Genomic DNA, 21,504 nt, shown 5'->3' on the forward strand with positions numbered 1-21,504 from the left:
ATAAGGAACATCAGCAGCCTGTGGAACCAGAGCTAGGAGATACTGGAGTCAGCCCAGCCACTCCCCACTGTATTAATAACACGAGAATAAAACCCACTGTCATTACTCAAACCCTGTGCTTTCTCACTGATCTACGGGGCAGTCACGTCATATAAATTTGGTGGGCAAGCAGACAAAACAAAATTAGTTCGTTATATCTGGCGCCCAACGTGATTGTCCCAACAGTGAGACCAACACAATAAAAATGGGAAAGAAGTGTATTTACCGCCTTAGGAAGGAGGACTTCGCTCAAGTCGCGCAGGGGCTTAATGTCGCCGTGGAGGGTGGCTAGACGACATGAGGAAACCACTGTCGGAATACTACTCAGAAACGGAGAACGACCCACAACTCGTCGACATCTGGGCCGAGCTGGAAGCAACATACCACGACAAAGCCGGCCCAAGCATCACGTTAACGAATGCTGAAGGGGAGAACCTAGTGGCAAGCCTGAGCATTGACAACATGCAAAAAGAGGTCCACAGGAGAGAGTGAAGCCAAGATAGAAAAACAGCAGCTCTGACCCCGAGACCAAGCCAGTCGGACTATGCAAAGGTCGCTAAACAGGTCGCGAGTGGTCGTTCAGGTTCGAAGGGGCGGAAAAACCATTTGAACTCCTGGAGCAGTTTGAATGGTCCGCCAATACGTACGGTTTAGACTTAGATAGGATTCCCCGAGCAATGCCGGAATCGCTTAAGGGAAGGGCTTTGATATGGATCATCGCCAACAACAAGCAGGCTGGCGGACCAGGTCCGGCAATGGAAGCAGGGCCTCAGCGAGTCATTCAAGGATTACATGATCGACATGCAGACGATAGTGAGGCCACTTAGCTATTCGACAAAAGAGACATTAAGTATCATTAAAGAGAACTGCACCCCAAGTCTACGGATCTTCCTAATAGCGTACAAAGTCGGTCCTGGATACGCTAATGATCTTAGCCGATGAGTACAAACAACTCAAAAAAGAACGGGAAGCTTTCGCACAGGAGAACAAGTTCTCGAAGACCAAGTCGGCATCACCAACACAGGTCACATGCAGAAGATGCGAGGTGACAGACAACCATGAGACACGGGGAAATGACCAATGGTCACCACCACACCAAGCCAGACGACAGCAGGCAACAGACGCACCACGCGGAGGCCATTAGACACCACCCCACAGCAACAGAGACAGCCAAACAATACCTTGTGGAGGCCGCCAAGCAACACACACAGGCCACAAGATGCCACCCATATCACAGACCTGCCGGAGGCCTGTCGGAAATGCGGTGGGAACGGACACTGCGCTAGAGGATGTTGAAACCAGCGGCTGTTATTTTGCTGGATATGCGGCAAGGTGGGTGTCAGGAGTGTCGACTGCTGCCAACGATCGGGAAATGGCCAGCGATTTTAGCCGCAGAGAGGCGAGCGGGAATCGCACAATGCCACCTCTCCAAACTAACGGGCAAGCTAATCGAGGAGGAGCAGCAGTTGTCCGCAGCTGTGACGATTGGTGGGAACAGCTACAAAGCCACAATCGACACCGTAGCAACGACAAGCTTCATAAGCGAAGAATTGGCGGACAATATTGCTGCTCTAGGAAGGATTCAAGGACGAGACGGCAAGTTAGGTTGGCAGATGGAAGGTGCTTCGGAATTGATGCGCAGCTCGAGGTGGAGGTCAAATTCGGCAACAAACAAGTGACCATGAGTCTTTTGATTTTACCCGGAGTAGTGGATCCATTAGTGTTGGGATGAAACTTCCTGAAACAAGTCGGAACCGAGATAAAGTGTGCTGGACACAAGATAATAATACCAGCCAGGAACCGACACAACCTATGGCTCGAGGAGAAGCTATCGGTAGTAGTCGTTCAAGAAGTAAACGAGTTTGACGACGTTCCTGGAAGCAGAGCTGGCAGACTTCAGCACAAGGACGGGAACATCGAATATGGCAGAACACCAGATCAAAATGATAAGCCAATCAAGCAGAGATACTACCCCAAAAATCCAAGGGGAAATCAACGCTAGGGTGGACGAGCTTCTCCAAATGGGGTTCATAGAGCATTCAAAGAGCCCATACAGCTCCCCCATCGTGATGGTGAAAAAGAAGATAAGCAAGTGGAGACTGCGTGTCGACTTCAGACAGATCAACGCAAAGTCAGTGAAGGATGCCTACCCAATGCCCCGCATAAACTACACCCTGGATTAACTAAGGGAAGCGCGGAACATCAACAGTTTGGACCTGAAGGATGGATACTGACAGATCCCACTGGAAGAGAATAGCAGGCAATACACGGCGTTCACGGTACCAGGAAAAGGTCTATTTCAGTGGAGGGTAATGCCGTTCGCACTTCACTTGGCGTCGGCAACGTTTCAGCGGGTTTTTGACCAAGTAATTGGCCCCAGATGTCCCCTCACGCATTCGCTTACCAGGATGACATAATAGTGATCGGTCGCACGCTAGAAGAACAAAAGAGAAAGGAAAGCGAACCTGAGGCTGAATCCAGAAAAATGTCAATTCTTTAAAAAGAAATAGGAATAGATCCGGAAAAAGTAGCTGCCATCGCTAACCTGGAACCGCCATCGACCTTCAAAGAGCTCCGCAATACCTAGGAGTAGCGTCGTGGTACCGCCGGTTTGACGAAGACTTTTCCAGAATCGTCAAACCCCTGAATGACCTGCTGCGCAAAGGCAGCAAGTGGGAGTGGACACCAGAGCACCAGAGGGCGTTTAAGGAAGTAAAGGCAAGACTCGTGGCACACCCGGTGCTAGCATGCCCGGACTTAAGTAAGACTTTCACCCTGCGAACAGACGCCAGCGACTACGGCATCGGAGCAATACTGACCCAGGACACCGAAAAGGGCGAAAGAGTAATCTCCTATTCGAGCCGAACACTGAACGGCGCGGAAAAAAACTATTCAACAACGGAGAAGGAGTGCTTGGCGATCGTCTGGGCGATCCAGGGTACCACTTTAAGCTACTAACCGACCACATGGCCCTGAAGTGGCTCAACAGCATCGAAAGCCCTTCAGGAAGGATCGCCAGATGGGCCCTGAAGTTACAACAGTACGACTTTGAGATAGCGTACAAAAAGGGTCAGCTAAACGTGGTGGCCGACGCTTTATCAAGACAACCACTACCAGAGACGCTGCGAGGATTAAAAGAGTCATCGGCGAAAATACCTCCAGGAGGGTGCAGCTGGATCAAGGGCATGGACGAAAAGATAAGGATGGTGAGACACTGCACGGAAACATACCACACCGAGCAGGCAGTGAAGGCGTCGCATCATGGAAGATGTGCGTCCCAAAGTCGCTACGGGAAACAGTTTTGAGGGAAAACCACGACGCACCGTCTGCGGGACACGTAGGAAGCCGGAGGCCAATTGCACGGTTGGCCGCCCGATACTACTGGCCAGGCATGCTTAGAGACGCCCGAGCCCACGTAAGAAAATGCGAGACTTGTATGCGGTTTAAGCCCAATCAAATGCAGGCGGCCGGGAAGATGTTGACCCAAGTGCCGGAGGAACCATGGGCCACTGTATGTGCAGACTAAGTTGGACCCCTACCAAGATCTAAGCACGGCAACCAAATGCTGCTAGTCATGATAGACAGATTTTCGAAATGGACGGAGCTGGTGCCCCTGCGCAGTGCGACAGCAGAGTCGCTCAAGAAGGCGTTTAGAGAGCGCATAATCGCAAGGTACGGGGTCCCGAAGGTGGTGATAACGGACAACGGAGTACAGTTTTCAAGCCGTATCTTTATAAGTTCCCTGGCTGAGATGGGTATCAGTCAACAATTCACCGCACCATACACACCACAAGAGAATCCGACGGAACGAGCAAACAGAACAGTCAAGACCATGATTGCGCAATTCGCAGGGCTGGACCAGAGAAACTGGGATGAGAAGTGGCCGAAGATTATGCTAGCAGTGAACACGAGCACATCGGAATCCACCGGCCATACACCGGCGTTTCTTACCCAGGGCAGGGAACCACGTCTACCCAGCAGCCTATATGATAAGGAACCCCTAAACACTGGACGACCTACGGAGACCCCTGAGGAAAACGCCAACAAACTGAGGAAGGTATTAGAGATCGTACGGCGAAATATGGAAAAGGCATCCCAGGACCGAGCCAAACACTAAAATCTGAGAAGGAGGCAATGGTCACCAGCGGTGGGCGACATAGTGTGTGCCAAAGAACATCTCCTTTCCAAAGCGGCTGAAGGATTCGCTGCGAAACTAGCCCCGAGGTACGATGGCCCTTACCAGGTTGTAGATTTCGTTTCTCTTCTACACACCGTAGCATCCGGAGATTCTTTACGGAATTCGCCGGACGAGCTCGTCTAGTTGTTACCCGAGGAAAGGGGGAGGACGGTGCAAAATCAGATCTACACCGTAGCTAGCTGGTCACAAAAGACAGAGACTTGCATCGCACCAACAGTTAACTGAAAAAAATAATCAGTTAGTTATCAACGAGGCTCGGCAAAACCATGGTCTTTTAATACTGGTAGTAATTACAGCTTCAAGCGGCATTTGCTTACCCATAACCGTGAGACGAATTCGATGAAATGTTCCTACTGCAGTGAAGAATTCTGATCTGAATATATTCTTAAGGGGTATGAGCGTGGTCACTCCGGAGATTTTGTCCGCTGCGAATTTTGTTTTTTGGCATTGTTAGACATGGAGTGCGTGCGACGGCACAAGAGGGGGCATTCATGGTAACCGACAAGCATCGATCGAAGAGAAGTAAATGCCGGTTCAACCAAAAGTGCAAATCACCACGGGCAGAAAAGGAGCTGAGAAAATAAAATGGAAAAGAAAACTCACCCAGAAGCTGTGCGGACAGATCGAAAGTTGCAAAATCACCATGAGCCAGGGAAGGGGGCGATTCGATAGGCGATCGATTGGCACTGGACGATAGTGCGATCGATGGGTACGGGGAAGAAAGTTGTTTAAGACCCTTGCCCGTACCTTGCCCGATCAAGAAGGACCTGGCGTGAAGAGCGAGCGGTGGATCGATTTGTGGTTTCAAGAGGCGTTGGCCTGGAGAGCCCTGCGATTACCGGCGAAGTTCTCGAACAGCTACTGCCCACAACCCCGAGTGCCAGAAACGCCAGTCAGGAAAGGCGAGCGAACGACCCGTTGAGGCATTCAAGAGGCGTTGTCCTGGAGAAGCCCAGCGGCAGGATAGGAAACCGCGCAGAGGACATCGAAAGCAACGCCAGCAGACATCACCGGCAACCACGTTACCATCGCCGCGCGGAACTCATTGGGGGGTGCAGGAGCGTCGCGGATGTCAAGCATTAGGGTAAAGCCGGGTGGAACGTTCGTCTGCGCTAGGCGTAAAGCAAAGTAAACTGCTAGGCAGCTTCCTGGCGTTAGCCTTGACTGTCAGCGCGATCTGAGCAAGAACCTAGCGGGACCGTCCGGGACAGAGCAAGGGACAGGCATTGCCTCGAAAGGCGTTGGCCTGGAGAGCAAGGCTTGTTCACCCTAGTCTGAGAACGGTGACGCTTCCCTAAGCCCACAAGGCCGAACTCTCTGCGAGTCCAAGGCGCGACAAGCGACCCCGATGCAGCGCGTCGGCAAGCGAATCCAGCGGTCCAGCCACACACCCGCTGTATAAATAACTCGAGAATAAAACCCACTGTCATTACTCAAACCCAGTGCTTTCTCTCTTATCTATGGGCCAATCACGGCATATAAATTTGGTGGGACGAACACACAATTTTCTGAGCTAGCCGTTCGAATCTCGTAGCGAGCAGACAAAACAAAATCAGTTCGTTACAACCTTCCCAGGTGATGAATTCGATACTCTCCGCTAACCAAATAATTGTCAATTAATTAATTTCTAAATAAATTAGCCAACATTATGTTACTCAATCACGGCGCACGCCGATATATATGTTATTCAATAAATTTATAATGTAAAAATATATCAAAGCCATTAAGTGCTAGAACTTTATTAAGGGGGGTGTGCTGACGCGAGAAGTTGTGTAGGTCAAGTACAGTTCTTCGCAGCGAAAATCGAGAAACTTGATTATATCCCAAATCGGTCTCCATGCTGCGCTCAATCCACCTACGCCGTTTATCAGCGTCCAGTTTCTATAGGGTTAGATAGATAATCCAACAATTGCGTCCCGTCTGAAACCTTACGTGGAACTGTTGCACCGTTCATTGTAGCGGTTGGCAGGCTCATAAGCTGCTCCAAAACGAGATCATAATGTGACAAATAAAACTTATTATCTGAGCTATATTTACCGCTTGAAAAATAACAGTTATTCCCTGAGATTTATATAAAAATCGAATAATAAAACTGATTCTCCGAGTTTTATTATTTCGATCAAATATATAACTTTGAATCATATTGAGGTGGTTCTCTAGTTCATAGAAATGAAATTAAGAAGTTAGAACTAAAAAAACTGTTCGGTTAGCTATTTTTTAAGATTTTTCCAGTTACTGTTGACCACGGTAAGTATGAATATGTTATTAATTTATTTCGCACAAAGGGGGAATCAATGTGTGAATATTAGGTAGAAACACATTCCTAAATATAATATGATTACCATATTATTGGAATTAATTAGTATTTAAGTCATGTTAATTTATAAAGCATTAGTCTTTCGTCTGAGCCAAGCCGAAAATACACATCCTTTGTCACAATATCAGTTTTTAAAGGTACTTTTCGGACTTTCAAACTCTCCTGGCATGTTAACGCAATAACGATGACTTCATTACACCGCCTATGGATGAAGAAAGCGCATTGCTTAACCTGAGGGAGGCTATTGACACCTGTTATGAATATGGTCTCGCGTTGAATCTTAAAAAATTCTTCTTTTTTTTTAAACGCTCGTACAATTCCTCGGTCATATTATAGAAAAGCACTAAATTTATTCAACCCCTGTGAGGACTGATGCTGTGTCCAAATTCAAATCACCACAAAATTTTAAGCAACTGGAAAGTTTTTTTTTGGTTTTAACGGGATATTTCAGGAATTTCACTCAGAATTATGCCACTATTTCAAAGCCTCTCACTGATTTGGCTAGGAACAACACCAAATTTCTCATGGGCCCCAAAGAAGAAACGTCAGTATGCAATTTGAAGAAGATATTGACCGCAAATCCCGTTCTAAGCATTTACAATCAGAAGTGAGACAGAAGTGCACACAGAGGCTTCCATTGAGGGATTTGGTGCGGTCCTTTTGCAGAAGTCCTTAGACGGCGGTAAGATGCATCCGGTATACTTTATGAGTAAAAAGGCAAGCGACCCTCAACGAAAATACACAAGCTACGAGCTTGAGATTCTTGCAGTCATCGAAGCACTCACAAAGTTTGAACTATATCTGTTGTTTAGAGAAGCAAAATCTTTGCACACGAGTCGCTCGCTGGGTCCTTTTTTTACAGGAGTATGATTATAAGGTAGAGCATCGGTCCGGAACTCGTATGAAACATGTGGGCGCCCTCAGCCGTTACCCAATCATGACAATAGTTGACCAAAGTATTTCTATAGGCATACAAAAAGCGCAGGAGCAAGATGATCATCTCAGAGCGATTTGCGATGTCCTCAACGATGGAAAAGATTCCTAAAATGACTTGTTACACAATGGTGGCTTACTACACAAGCTTGTCAGCTGAGTTAGTTGTGCTGCCCAAGGATATGCAAAAGGCAAGTCATCACGAAAGCTCATAAGAAAGGTCATTTCGCATCAAAGAAGGTCAGGGATCTGATTTGCAAAGAGTATAACATTCCAAGCCTTGAGGGAAAAAACTCAGGAGGTCGTAGATTACTGCATCCAATGTATACTGAGCAATCGTAAAAAAGACAAACAGAAAGGACTACTGCGTTCTCTGGACAAAGGAGACTTCCCTCTGCATACCTTTCATGTGGACTTTTTAGGTCCCTCAGATTCCACCATTAAGGACTACAAACACAGCTTAGCCGTTGTGGATTCGTTTACCAAGTTTTGCTGGCTGTACCCAACTAAATCGACTTCCTTGAACGACGTAATCACAAAGCTGCGTAACCAAAACTCGGTATTTGGAAATCCTGATATCATCATCTTCGATAGAGCGTCAGCATTTACTTCGCAGGACTTCTCAAAGTATTGCGACGAGGAAAAAAACCCATCAAGGCGACCACAGGACTTCCACGCGAGAACGAGCAAATTTAGAGATTGAACGCCACTACAATATCAGTTCTCTCCAAACTAAGCATCGACGACCCAACCAAGTGGTATAAGCACATCGACAAAGTTCAACAGGCGATCAATTCTACTTTTGCTAGATTGATCGCCACAACTCCGTTCGAGCTTTTGATAGGCTTCAAAATGCGTACCAAAGAAGGCGTAAAACTTCAAGACTTGTTCAGCAAGGAGGCGATAACAGCGTACAGTGACAGCGAACCAATTTGAGAAGCAAAGCAAAGACTTAAATTTCTAAATTTCCTAACCAAATGTTAATTTATATATATTATATTTAACTTAATATAAGCAACAAATAAACTCGTATACTTACATTAAACATAAAAATCCCACATATATATGTATCGCTTTTCGTTGGTTAAGTACATAGAATAGAGATGGCATTATGCGCCTAAAGATAAGAGGTTAATAAAGACTGCAACCGTTCATGAACATCCCAACCCGCCCTGGAACACAGTTTCTGAATTGGGCAAAACTGTAACCTTCGTGATTGGTCTGATCATTACTCCTATTGATGTCTTCAATGTGACTGTTCGAACGAGGATGTCCTTCCCTGGACAGGTTTCCGTAACCCGTGTAATGTGTCAAGATGCCTATTGGACTCCTTAACAAGAACGAAATCACCGATCGAGAGGTTGGGTATTGAAATGGTCAATTTTGAACGTTGTTGCAGAGTGGATAGATACTCCTGATGCCATTTCTTCCAGAAGCCTTGAAGCAAAGTCTGGATGCTTTGCCAATACCCTCTTCCGCCAACAGGGATGTGGCTCAGCTTAGGATCTAGAACGGTGGCTTACAGTCACCCAAAAAAGAAGTGGGCGTGTGATAAGTAGTTGGTTTTGGTATCCAGTGCATAGCATAAAATGCGTGAATTTATCACTACGTTGATTTAAGCAAGAAAAATGATCGCCTTTGCACCCCAGACATATCCAAAAACTGAGTACAACGATATAGAGTGTGTTCTGCAGAACTACATTTAGTGCAGCAAATGCATTCAACCGCAACCATCGATTGTGTTGTTGTCTTGCTTCCAGTCACAACCGCCCTTTTGCTCAGCTCCAGTTCTGATATCCCAAATCTGTCTCCATGATGCGCTCAATCCACCTACGCTGTGTGTCAGCGTCCAGTTTCTATAGGGTTAGATAGATGATCCAACAGTTGCGTCCCGTTTAATTCACCGCATCCAACCCAACAGTTTCGTTTGCTCCGTCTCAGACCTTACGTAGAACTGTTGCATCGGTCTTTGTAGCTGTTGGCAGGCTCATAAACTGATCCAAAAACGATTTCACAATGTGCCTAAAACGATTGTATCTTTGCTTAAGACGTTCCCATGCAGTGTTGTACGCCATGTCCGTAAAGGTCAGGTGTCGTACCAAGTTGGCAGCCTCATCAACGAGAAGTGCTAACCAGTGTTGGAAACACCGGGTGTTGCAGCACCGGGTGTTGCCCAAATGCTTTTTGTTATTAATTGTGCTTTCATATATATCTTGAATTTTTTAGTCGAAGTTATCTTAATATTCTTCTTAATAATATTATTGTAAAACAAGAGAAAACGCTATGGGGGTGGCATCATGCTGAAATTTTATAATTTTCAAGATCTCAGCGTTCATACGAACGGACAGACAGATGGACAGACGGACATGGCTAGATCGAGTCGGCTAGTGGTCCTGATCAAAAATTAATATACTTTAGAGCGTCGGAAACACTTTCTTCTACCTCTTACATACTTTCCGTCGAATCTAGTATACTCTTTGATTCTACGGGTATAAGCATTGGCGGCACAATTAAGGAAAACGACTAACACTATTTGAAATTTTTGACGTAACGTCTCATTTGAAATTTGACGAGTTCGGCCCCTTACCCTACACTCCCCTATTATATATTTATAAAAAACAAGAAAGAACGCTATAGTCGAGTACTTCGTCTATCAGATAACCGTTACTCAGCTATAGGGACAAAAGGGAAATAAAGATATGCAATCAGAAAAGCGAGTGGGCGGTAGACAGATTTATGCGTTATGGGCGTTAGAGTGGGCGTGGCAAACTTTTTTTGGGTCAATCAACAGGTCTTGACGAGACTAATACATTTCAGCAAAAAAATTTTTCTAGCATGAAATATGTGGACGCCACAGGCTTATGCGGTTTGTAGGCGTTAGAGTAAGCGTGGCAAACTTTTTTAGATCAATCGATAGGTATTGACGAAACTACTACATTTCAGTTAAAATTTTTTACCAGCATTGAAAATTGTGGGCGCCACAGGCTTGGGCGGCTTGTGGGCGTTAGAGTGGGCGTGGCATATTCGCCTAACATACTAGCGCTGCGTACAAGGCTACGGAATCTAAGTCTGAAATCCCAATTATATATGCTTAATAGTCGAGATATCCACGTTCATATTTACGAATTTTTGAAGTTTGTGGGCGTTAAAGTGGGCGTGGTAATCTTTCGGTCAATCGATAGGTATTGATGAGAGCAATACATTTCAATTAAAATTTGTATTCTAGCATCAAAACTGTAGGAGCCACAGTTTTGGCGGTTTGAGGGCGTCAGAGTGGGCGTGGCACGCTGCTGAATCAAACTTGCGCTGCGTAAAAAGCTCAGGAATCTTAATAGCCTAGCTCTTAAAGTTTCCGAGATCTCAGCGTTCATCCGGACGGACAGACAGACGGACAGACGAACAAACGAACATGGCTAGATCGGCTCGGCTATTGATCCTGATCAAGAATATATATACTTTATGGGGTCGGAAACGCTTTCTTCTGCCTGTTACTTTCCGACGAATCTAGCATACCCTTTTACCCTACGAGTAACGGGTATAAAAACATTACTATACATGGTTATCCAAGGTAGCTGAGTACATTCGAAGCGGATGGCGTCCGCTATTAAATGCGTTGTTTTCGATTAAAATCGGATTTGTAAAGCTTTCATTTAGAATTACGTTTCCGTTATCTTTCCCTTCTCTCCTCTCATAAGGCTCTGCTTTGCGTTTTAGTAGAACAAATTGATCTCCACCTTTATTAAGTAACTTTTATTGCCCATTAAGTATATATTCTGGATCAGTATAACTAGACGAGTCGGTCTACCCATGTCCGTCCGTCTGTCCGCTTCTATGCGAACTAGTCATTTTTTAAAGCTATCGCGATGAAACTTTCCCAAAAGTCTTATTTGTATTGCATGTACGTCGGAACGATGCGTATCTGACAATTATGTAGCTTCCATAGGAATGATCAAAAAAATATTTTTTTAAATATTTACAAATTTATAACTTTGGTGTTGTTTGAGATATTTACTTCTACTCAGGGAAATATCATTATATCAATAACGCACAGTTTCGAAAAATACTGTCATTATTGGCCCGGTGACTAGCCGAGTCGATATAGCCATGAAAGTCTGTCTGTCTGTCTGACTACTTGTCCGTCTGTCTGTCTGTCCGTATGAACGCTGTGATTACGGAAACGATTAAAGTTAGCTAGTTGGGATTAGGTATGCAGATTTTGCCACGCCCACCCTAGCGCCCACAAGCCGCCCAAAACTGTTGCGTCTACAGGTTTAATTCTAGAACAACAATTTTAACAGATATGTATTGGGTTAATCAATACATATTGATTGACCTTCTCTCTCTCTCTGTTCTCTACCAAATAAACTTATTTTGGTTTTTTTGTGACAGTTTATGTTTAGAAAAAAAAGATTAATATAAATATTATTCGTATATTTTTACTTATTGCTCTCTTCATCTTGGCGCTGCGGGAAACATAAGCAGGTGAAGAAAAATTATAGCGAAAAACGCTGTCAATGCTAAGAGAAAGCAGAGTGCGCGGCTTACTTATTCTAATAAATAATGAATAACTTAAACTATTAGTTCTTTTTTCTCTCCCCAATATACCTAATACCAATTTTATTTACCTTACTCCGATTAGGTTAACGTATATTTAAAATGCTTAGTAGCAATGGCTTGGTCGCGGGAGGGGGTGGGGGCTTTTCGCTCTTTGCATTTTCTCTCTCCACACTGAACTGCAGAGCATTCACATGTTTTCAGTGTTGAATGGCACTAGAAGGCAGTGAAAGGACCGAAAGTCCTAGTACGTAAAATTTGCGGTTCAAAATGTACAGCGCTGTAAGTCTGTTTTTATGTATTTTAGCATAACTCTATTGGTGCCCAAAAAAACTTTGCCACGCCCACAAGCCGCCCAATAAGTTAAGTAAAGCAAAGATGTCAAAGCCAGACTATGACATATGTATTTATGTGATCTTTTGAACAAAGCCATGCAACCCAATATTTCATTGAACTACCAATGCAAGTATTTATATTAAAGTTAAAAAAATATCGAATGATAAAATTACCGCATATCCGCGCACGTAAAACAGTGCTGTGAATCTTTCTGTTATGTCTTTAGTCTACGATGCACCCAATGCTTTTTTGCGAATTTTTTATGATTTTTATAGTTTTAAAGCGGTCATCTTAACGTAAATTAGCTTGTGTCAAACTGCGAAGGAGAAAAGATATGCAAGCAGGAAAGCGACTTTTTCCCGTATTGCAAACTAGCTCAATTTAGCGGCTGTTACATTTATTGTCACTAACATTTTTAGCAACGGTCCGAATTGAAACGTTTTTGTCGAGATCTTGAATCTTTTCTTTTTGAGTGCGCGCCAGACAGGCGTTAGTATTAAGGGTGTTTGTGGGCGTTGGAGTGGTCGTGGCACTCGAGTAAAGAAAACATAGGACTTGAAAGCATTAGTATAAAATATTTACTTTATGGGCGTTTGTAGGCATGACACATTGTCATAATTGAGCTTAATCGGAAGCTAAGGAATCTGCATGTTAACTCTGAACTTAGCTCTTATAGTTTTTAAGGTCGCTGTGTTTACACGGACAAATTGACAGGTCGAGTAGATCGACTCGTCCTGATCACACTTTTCAACGATTACAATGTACCCTTAAACTCTATGCTACATATAAGCTTTGAAGTTTTTGCTCATATTATCTTTAATTCTAGATTATGGCTTCTATATAAGTTTTCTGTAACAGTGCTCACATCAACGCGATTTTAATGGATTTAGCTGCCATAGAATAGAAAGAACATACATATCTATATGCGGATCTTTATAATGCGTTCCAAGATTTCGTGTAATGTTTGGTTTATAAATATAGGGATATGTGTAAATTATTGTACATCTAAAAATAAATTGGTGAGTATTTTTTTGGCTTGTGAACAAAATTATCTTTGAGATGCATATCATACGAAATATTTATGGTTGCTTTTAAATTTTGTTTAGGTAGTGGTTTTTGTTTCAGCGAAAATAGTTGCAGCGCAAGCAGCGTGTATAGTTTTCGGAATATTTTTAATGCTAGGATACAACCAACTCAAATAATTTTTTTTTCTGTTAAGACAATGCCAATTTTTCGTTTTAATCGTGACAATAAGTTCTTATTTAACAAAGCGATCAGTTGACACCTAACAACATTTTTTAATTGCAAAGCAAGTTTACAAGTTGGGAACTACAATCATCAACTTTTTTTGCATCTGTTGCTAACCTACTGTTGGAAATATTTTCGAATTAAAACATATTAAGTTTAAAGCTTAAGCACTTACACCCGACAAAATGAGCGTAAGTTTAATATTATTTTTTTGGGCGAAGGGCAACACTTTTTCGTGATTATGTTTTTAACATGTCGAAAGATATTTTAAAAATAATTGTTTTGGTACCCTTAAGATAAATATTTAAATAGTAATTTAAAAAAAAGGTTCAAATATTATGGAAATTCTTAAAAATACAAAAAATGATATTCCCAATAGTATAAGATAATATGTCGAAAACACCGAAGGTATAAATTGTTTCATATTATTTTCCCCACCAATTTTCCGATCGTTCCTAAGGTAGCTGTAGTCGTCCGATTATGCTAAAATAAATTCGAAATTCAAAACTAATTAAAAAATGTTATTTCCAAGCGTAGGAGGTTATATGTTAAAAAACACCAAAGATATAATTTTTATACCCTTGCAGAGGGTATTATGATATCAGTCAAAAGTTTGCAACGCAGCGAAGGAGACTTTTCCGACCACATAAAGTATATACTCGTATATTCTTGATCAGCATCACTAGATGAGTCGATCTAGTCATGTCCGTCTGTCCGTTTCTACACAAACTAGTCTCTCACTTTTAAAGCTATCGGGCTGAAGCTTTCCCAAAAGCCTTATTTCTTTTGCAGGTAGTATATAAATCGGAACCAGTCGGACCGGACAACTATATCTTATAGCTCCAATAGAAATAGTCAAAAAAAATATATAAAAAAAATTATATCTTTAGCGTTTTTTAAAATATAACCTCCTACGCTTGGATATAACATATTTTAATTAGTTCTTGTTAGTTCATATTATCTTATACTATTGGGAACATCATTTTTTGTATATTTTAGGAATTTCGAGCTACATTTTATAAAGGTCGGACGTCTTTAACATATACAGCTATTGCTGTAGCTGTTAAAGAAACGGTCAAAGAAATAATGAATAATAAAAAATAAAAAAATTTTGCTTTGTTGATGTAGATCGTATTTTTTTTTACTCTGGTATATAGAATACTTTAACTTTTCAGCATTACAAATTTAATTTTACACAAATATCACCGAAGCTAGCGAAAATCCTTAAAAATTTAACATGGTGTTACTAACATTGATTGTTTTTATAACTGCAAGGGTATACAAACTTCGATTTGCCGAAGTAAAATTCCTTTCATGTTTTAAATTTTTTTCCGATTATTCCGATCCGGCTGGTTCCGACTTATATACTACCTGCAAAAGAAAGACTTTTGGGAAAGTTTCAGCCCAATAGCATTTGCTTCTCAACAAACAAATAAATATTTTTGAACTTGGCTGAGACCTTCAAATTTTAAACGCTCATAAATTCATGTGTTTCTTATATTAGGGGGCTAAGTCAAAAGCGACCATATAGATGAGACTTGTATCGAACTATATGTGTAATGAAGATAAAAGCAAATATTCGAACTTAAGATGTTATTTTCTCAACTAATCATACCGCATCTACCAGAGCTGTCGGAGTACAGGTGTTAAGGAAACGTTTGCTTTGGAAAGCCTTATATATCGATATAAAATGCTGTCGTGATTGGACAACCTAAATAAGTAAATTCTGATTGTTTTTTTATACCCGTTACTCGTAGAGTAAAAGGGTATACTAGATTCGTCGGAAAGTATGTAACAGGCAGAAGGAAGCGTTTCCGACCCCATAAAGTATATATATTCTTGATCAGGATCACTAGCCGAGTCGATCTAGCCATGTCCGTCTGTCCGTCTGTCCGTCTGTCCGTCTGTCTGTCCGGATGAACGCTGAGATCTCGGAAACTATGAGAGCTAGGCTATTGAGATTTGGCGTGCAGATTCCTGAACTTCTTACGCAGCGCAAGTTTGTTTCAGTAGAGTGCCACGCCCACTCTAACGCCCACAAACCGCCCAAAACTGTGGCTCCTACAGTTTTGATGCTAGAATAAAAATTTTAAATTAAATGTATTGATCTCATCAATACCTATCGATTGACTCAAAAAAAAAATTGCCACGCCTACTTGTACGCCCACAAACCGCCCACAAACTTTAAAAAATCGTAAATATGAACGTGGATATCTCGGAAACTATCAAGGATAGCTCTGTGCGCAGCGCAAGTTTGTTATGAAAATATGCCACGCCCTTTCTAACATGTCGAAAGATATTTTAAAAATAATTGTTTTGGTACCCTTAAGATAAATATTTAAATAGTAATTTAAAAAAAAGGTTCAAATATTATGGAAATTCTTAAAAATACAAAAAATGATATTCCCAATAGTATAAGATAATATGTCGAAAACACCGAAGGTATAAATTGTTTCATATTATTTTCCCCACCAATTTTCCGATCGTTCCTAAGGTAGCTGTAGTCGTCCGATTATGCTAAAATAAATTCGAAATTCAAAACTAATTAAAAAATGTTATTTCCAAGCGTAGGAGGTTATATGTTAAAAAACACCAAAGATATAATTTTTATACCCTTGCAGAGGGTATTATGATATCAGTCAAAAGTTTGCAACGCAGCGAAGGAGACTTTTCCGACCACATAAAGTATATACTCGTATATTCTTGATCAGCATCACTAGATGAGTCGATCTAGTCATGTCCGTCTGTCCGTTTCTACACAAACTAGTCTCTCACTTTTAAAGCTATCGGGCTGAAGCTTTCCCAAAAGCCTTATTTCTTTTGCAGGTAGTATATAAATCGGAACCAGTCGGACCGGACAACTATATCTTATAGCTCCAATAGAAATAGTCAAAAAAAATATATAAAAAAAATTATATCTTTAGCGTTTTTTAAAATATAACCTCCTACGCTTGGATATAACATATTTTAATTAGTTCTTGTTAGTTCATATTATCTTATACTATTGGGAACATCATTTTTTGTATATTTTAGGAATTTCGAGCTACATTTTATAAAGGTCGGACGTCTTTAACATATACAGCTATTGCTGTAGCTGTTAAAGAAACGGTCAAAGAAATAATGAATAATAAAAAATAAAAAAATTTTGCTTTGTTGATGTAGATCGTATTTTTTTTTACTCTGGTATATAGAATACTTTAACTTTTCAGCATTACAAATTTAATTTTACACAAATATCACCGAAGCTAGCGAAAATCCTTAAAAATTTAACATGGTGTTACTAACATTGATTGTTTTTATAACTGCAAGGGTATACAAACTTCGATTTGCCGAAGTAAAATTCCTTTCATGTTTTAAATTTTTTTCCGATTATTCCGATCCGGCTGGTTCCGACTTATATACTACCTGCAAAAGAAAGACTTTTGGGAAAGTTTCAGCCCAATAGCATTTGCTTCTCAACAAACAAATAAATATTTTTGAACTTGGCTGAGACCTTCAAATTTTAAACGCTCATAAATTCATGTGTTTCTTATATTAGGGGGCTAAGTCAAAAGCGACCATATAGATGAGACTTGTATCGAACTATATGTGTAATGAAGATAAAAGCAAATATTCGAACTTAAGATGTTATTTTCTCAACTAATCATACCGCATCTACCAGAGCTGTCGGAGTACAGGTGTTAAGGAAACGTTTGCTTTGGAAAGCCTTATATATCGATATAAAATGCTGTCGTGATTGGACAACCTAAATAAGTAAATTCTGATTGTTTTTTTATACCCGTTACTCGTAGAGTAAAAGGGTATACTAGATTCGTCGGAAAGTATGTAACAGGCAGAAGGAAGCGTTTCCGACCCCATAAAGTATATATATTCTTGATCAGGATCACTAGCCGAGTCGATCTAGCCATGTCCGTCTGTCCGTCTGTCCGTCTGTCCGTCTGTCTGTCCGGATGAACGCTGAGATCTCGGAAACTATGAGAGCTAGGCTATTGAGATTTGGCGTGCAGATTCCTGAACTTCTTACGCAGCGCAAGTTTGTTTCAGTAGAGTGCCACGCCCACTCTAACGCCCACAAACCGCCCAAAACTGTGGCTCCTACAGTTTTGATGCTAGAATAAAAATTTTAAATTAAATGTATTGATCTCATCAATACCTATCGATTGACTCAAAAAAAAAATTGCCACGCCTACTTGTACGCCCACAAACCGCCCACAAACTTTAAAAAATCGTAAATATGAACGTGGATATCTCGGAAACTATCAAGGATAGCTCTGTGCGCAGCGCAAGTTTGTTATGAAAATATGCCACGCCCTTTCTAACGCCCACAAACCGCCCAAGGCTGTGGCGCCCACAATTTTCATGCTAGATACAAAATTTTAACTGAACTGTATTGGTCTCGTCAATACCTATCGATTGACCCAAAAAAAAATTTGCCACGCCCACTCTAACGCCCATAACGCTTAAATCTGTCTACCGCCGATAGGTGGCGCATTTCAATCTCGCTTTGCTGCTTGCATATCTCCATTTCCCTTTGGTCCCTTTAGCTGAGTAACGGGTATCTAATAGTCGAGGTACTCGACTATAGCGTTCTTCCTTGTTTTTTTTATAATTTAAGATGTATTTGAAGCTTTCCAGAATCCTATCTTAATGCCCGAGTAAAACACACTTTAGCACCAGCATAACCCTCTTTTCTGCACCTGAACACAAACTTTGCCCTTAAAAACAGCACTTTTAATTTACTATTTAAAAAATAATAATGTGAAAAACAAGAGAGAGCCCTATAGCGGAGCCGCTCAATCATACCTATAGGAAAAAGTCGTCAGCTCCGGCTCGTCCTGACTTACATACTTCAAAAGAGTGAAGACTTTTATGAAAGTTTCATCCCGACAGCTTCTGAACTGAGAAACTGGGACGGTCATGGCAAGATCCACTCTTCTAGCGACGCTAATCAAGAATATATATACCTTATAGGGTCGACAAGTCTCATTCTGACTGAAATTAAAATACTCGTACCCTCTGCAAGGCTATACAAATTATATTTTCTGGTGTGTTGTACCTTGTAAGGTCCATAACCTCCTTGTTAGAACTCAATATTCTAAAAGCTGTGACTTTGCGTAAGGGCCTTACTCTTTGACCTAATATTTAATTTTAAATGGTATAACTTACACTGGAAAACTTACTTTTAACATTGTATATACTTAACATTTTTACACTTTTGTTCTTGCTAGATAAGATCTTAAAATCATTACTTATGAAGTTATGGTTAAATTTAAACTATTTTCTATTTAACTCTATTCCTGTACGAGTAACGGAACTGCAGTTTAGGGTTGTTAAAACGATCGATAACAGTATTAATACTATTGATGGTTTCAAATTTAGTAAACATCGATGGGTCGATATTTCTCAATCGCCGAGTCGATCTAATCATGTCTGTTTGTCTGTTTACTATTTGCTGTCTTTTTTAATTCCGATTAGGTTAACGTATAGTTTAATTGTTGGTATGGTTAGGGAAGCGGGATTTTCGCTCTTTGCATTTTTCCTCTCCACAGTGACCTGCAGTACATTCACATGTTTTTAGTGTTGAAAAGCACTAGAAGGCCCTAAAAAAAGTAAAGTAAAAACTTTACAGCGCTGTAGATCTTTCTGTTATGTCTTTGCTCTACAACTAACTCTAGCATTACGAAACTCTTGCCCGTGTGCACAATGCGGTTTTTGGCAATATTAAAGCGGTCTTCTTAAAGTAAATTAACTTTTATCAATTTTAAATTTAAGTCCTGAGTAACGGATATCTGATAGTCGAGACACTGGAATTTAGCGTTCTCTTTTGTTTTTCAATTAAATTTGTGGTTAAGTTTGTAACGAACACACTCTATAAGCGTTGTCCACCCTAACACCTCTGTCTATGCTTTGACCGACCTGATCAGGGAGATGGGTGTGGGTTTGTGTTAAGATGAAACAAGAGTTTCACAGAACTAATAATAGTGACGAGTGACAGTACCTATCGAAGACGGAGGCCCAGATGTTATTGGCCACCTTCAATAACCACCCTACCCACCTACCTTAAAACAACCGCTGCGCTCAGACAAGAATGAATATGTATATGTAGGAATGTAAATGATTTAGGCTATGCCGTACTTACGAACTCTCCAACGAAGTCAGCAGGCCTGATGACGATCGATGTCCGCTGTAATATAGTTTAATTTAGGTGTATATATGTCATACTATGTCGTAAGTACGCACGCACGTATAATGGCTAAATAGGAATCCTAAATTAAATTAAAAACTTGTACAAATATTTAGAATAAGAAAATTAAGCTACAATCGCTTTAGCGGTACAAAAACGAGTTGGCAGTCCCGGCCAAAATGAACTGGAGGCCAGAATTAGAAATCAAATTCCAATTGGGATGCGGCATCTGCCTCCGCTGTCTTGACCAAATTGCGCCGAATTGGCGCCGGTGCGATTTTCGCCCGAACTGCAACGTGATCCGACTTGTAGATCGTGGTGCGGGCTTGGCAAGGTCAAAACCTCACGCGGGCTGACGGCGGCGATCCTTGAAGCCGCTTATGGTTTGACGATGATGAAATTAATCCAGGTGTGGCAAGGATAAAAGATTCCTTCCACGCGGTGTGCGGTATGAAACGATTGTAGAAACGATTGGTTCCGCTAATAAACCGCTGCACGCGGCACCTGCTCCCTGCTGCAGAGGGAGGACTGTAAAACTTCCGACAATTCCGAGAATTCCCACGTGTCTCTGGTCACTGCTGTTTTCCGGGAATAATGATTAGATTCTCTCAATATATTGTCCCAATTATCTTACCACCAATATTGGGAGTGATAACAGGTCGTACTGGTCAACAAAATTCTAAGAATTTCACACGCGGATGTATGGATGCGGACGGGTTTGAAAATTGTAACACTTTACGCAGGGAACGAACCGATCTCGGGAGAAGCTTGCGACAAAGAGGAGGAAATCATGGCGTTTAGAGTGGATGTAGGATGCAAAAAATCCCCAAAATCCATCAAAATGGTATTTTTGGTATTCGGGCGAGGATCGGATCCTTGCTACCCTTCAGTAGGTTGCATCTGGGCTATTTATGTTAATTACCATGGGTAATGTCCTAACTCGGAATGCCAACTTAGCCGAATGTTCTGACTCCCACAAGTTTTTATTGGTTTTTGTATTTTTTCGGTCAGTAATATACAAAAAAGCTAGCATTAAAGAAAGATTATTTTTAAAATGAATGGCGCTCTTTTCTAAAAAACAGAAAAAATCTTGCAATCTATAAATCTTTTTTACACTCTAAAAAAAATGCAATGTTTTTACAAAGTCGCGTTACTTTTTAATAATAACAAGAAGAAAATACAAATCAAACTGCGAATCGGAGTTATTCTAGTTGCTTATAGATTATGTGAACCCTGGCGATGATGTACATGGTTCTTGTTGAATCTCCCATTTGTCAACTTTTTTTTTCTCCTGTACTTAAACACGTATATTATGTATGTAAACACACTTTTATTTCTAAATTGGAACTGAAATAATAACTGAAATCACTGTGGACGGCAGTACACGTAGTGGCGAAGCGCGCAAGAGAGCGTGCGAAGACAACTACTATATATAGCCGCAGAATGGAAAATCTGACATTATGGTCCGATCGCAACGAGTGATACACCAATCGAAAGGTAACGCAAAAACTAAGAAGATTGCATAGCAAGACTTTCGAAACATAGATTTGTTTGGGAGAAAAAGCGGTGAAAGTGTAAATGTAAAAATTTAGAAAATTGGAGCTGCTGGATACGGTGGGGATAAAAGCCCCCGGCTGTTTAGCTAGTTTTAGTCTTACTGAGAATACGCGTATGACACATCATTTGTTGAAATTC

The 21,504-nt window shown here is 41.4% G+C and overlaps 1 protein-coding gene across 2 annotated transcripts in view; it reads left to right on the forward strand.

Annotated features, from left to right (window-relative positions):
* The first annotated feature begins 12,296 nt into the window (after positions 1-12,296).
* LOC119561994 (troponin C) overlaps positions 12,297-21,504 on the forward strand; it is a 38,380-nt gene continuing 29,172 nt past the window's right edge. Inside the window, exon 1 of one of the 2 annotated variants that reach the window (XM_037875385.1) lies at positions 12,297-12,323. In XM_037875385.1, the coding sequence (XP_037731313.1) occupies positions 12,312-12,323 (12 nt within the window). In that variant the 5' untranslated portion in view covers positions 12,297-12,311. Of the gene's footprint in view, positions 12,324-13,539; positions 13,817-21,504 lie in introns of those variants that run through there. The other variant, XM_037875386.1, reaches the window with a different exon arrangement.

The sequence above is a fragment of the Drosophila subpulchrella genome, unplaced genomic scaffold (genome assembly GCF_014743375.2).
Source record: "Drosophila subpulchrella strain 33 F10 #4 breed RU33 unplaced genomic scaffold, RU_Dsub_v1.1 Primary Assembly Seq39, whole genome shotgun sequence".
In the NCBI taxonomy this organism is placed as follows: domain Eukaryota; kingdom Metazoa; phylum Arthropoda; class Insecta; order Diptera; family Drosophilidae; genus Drosophila; species Drosophila subpulchrella.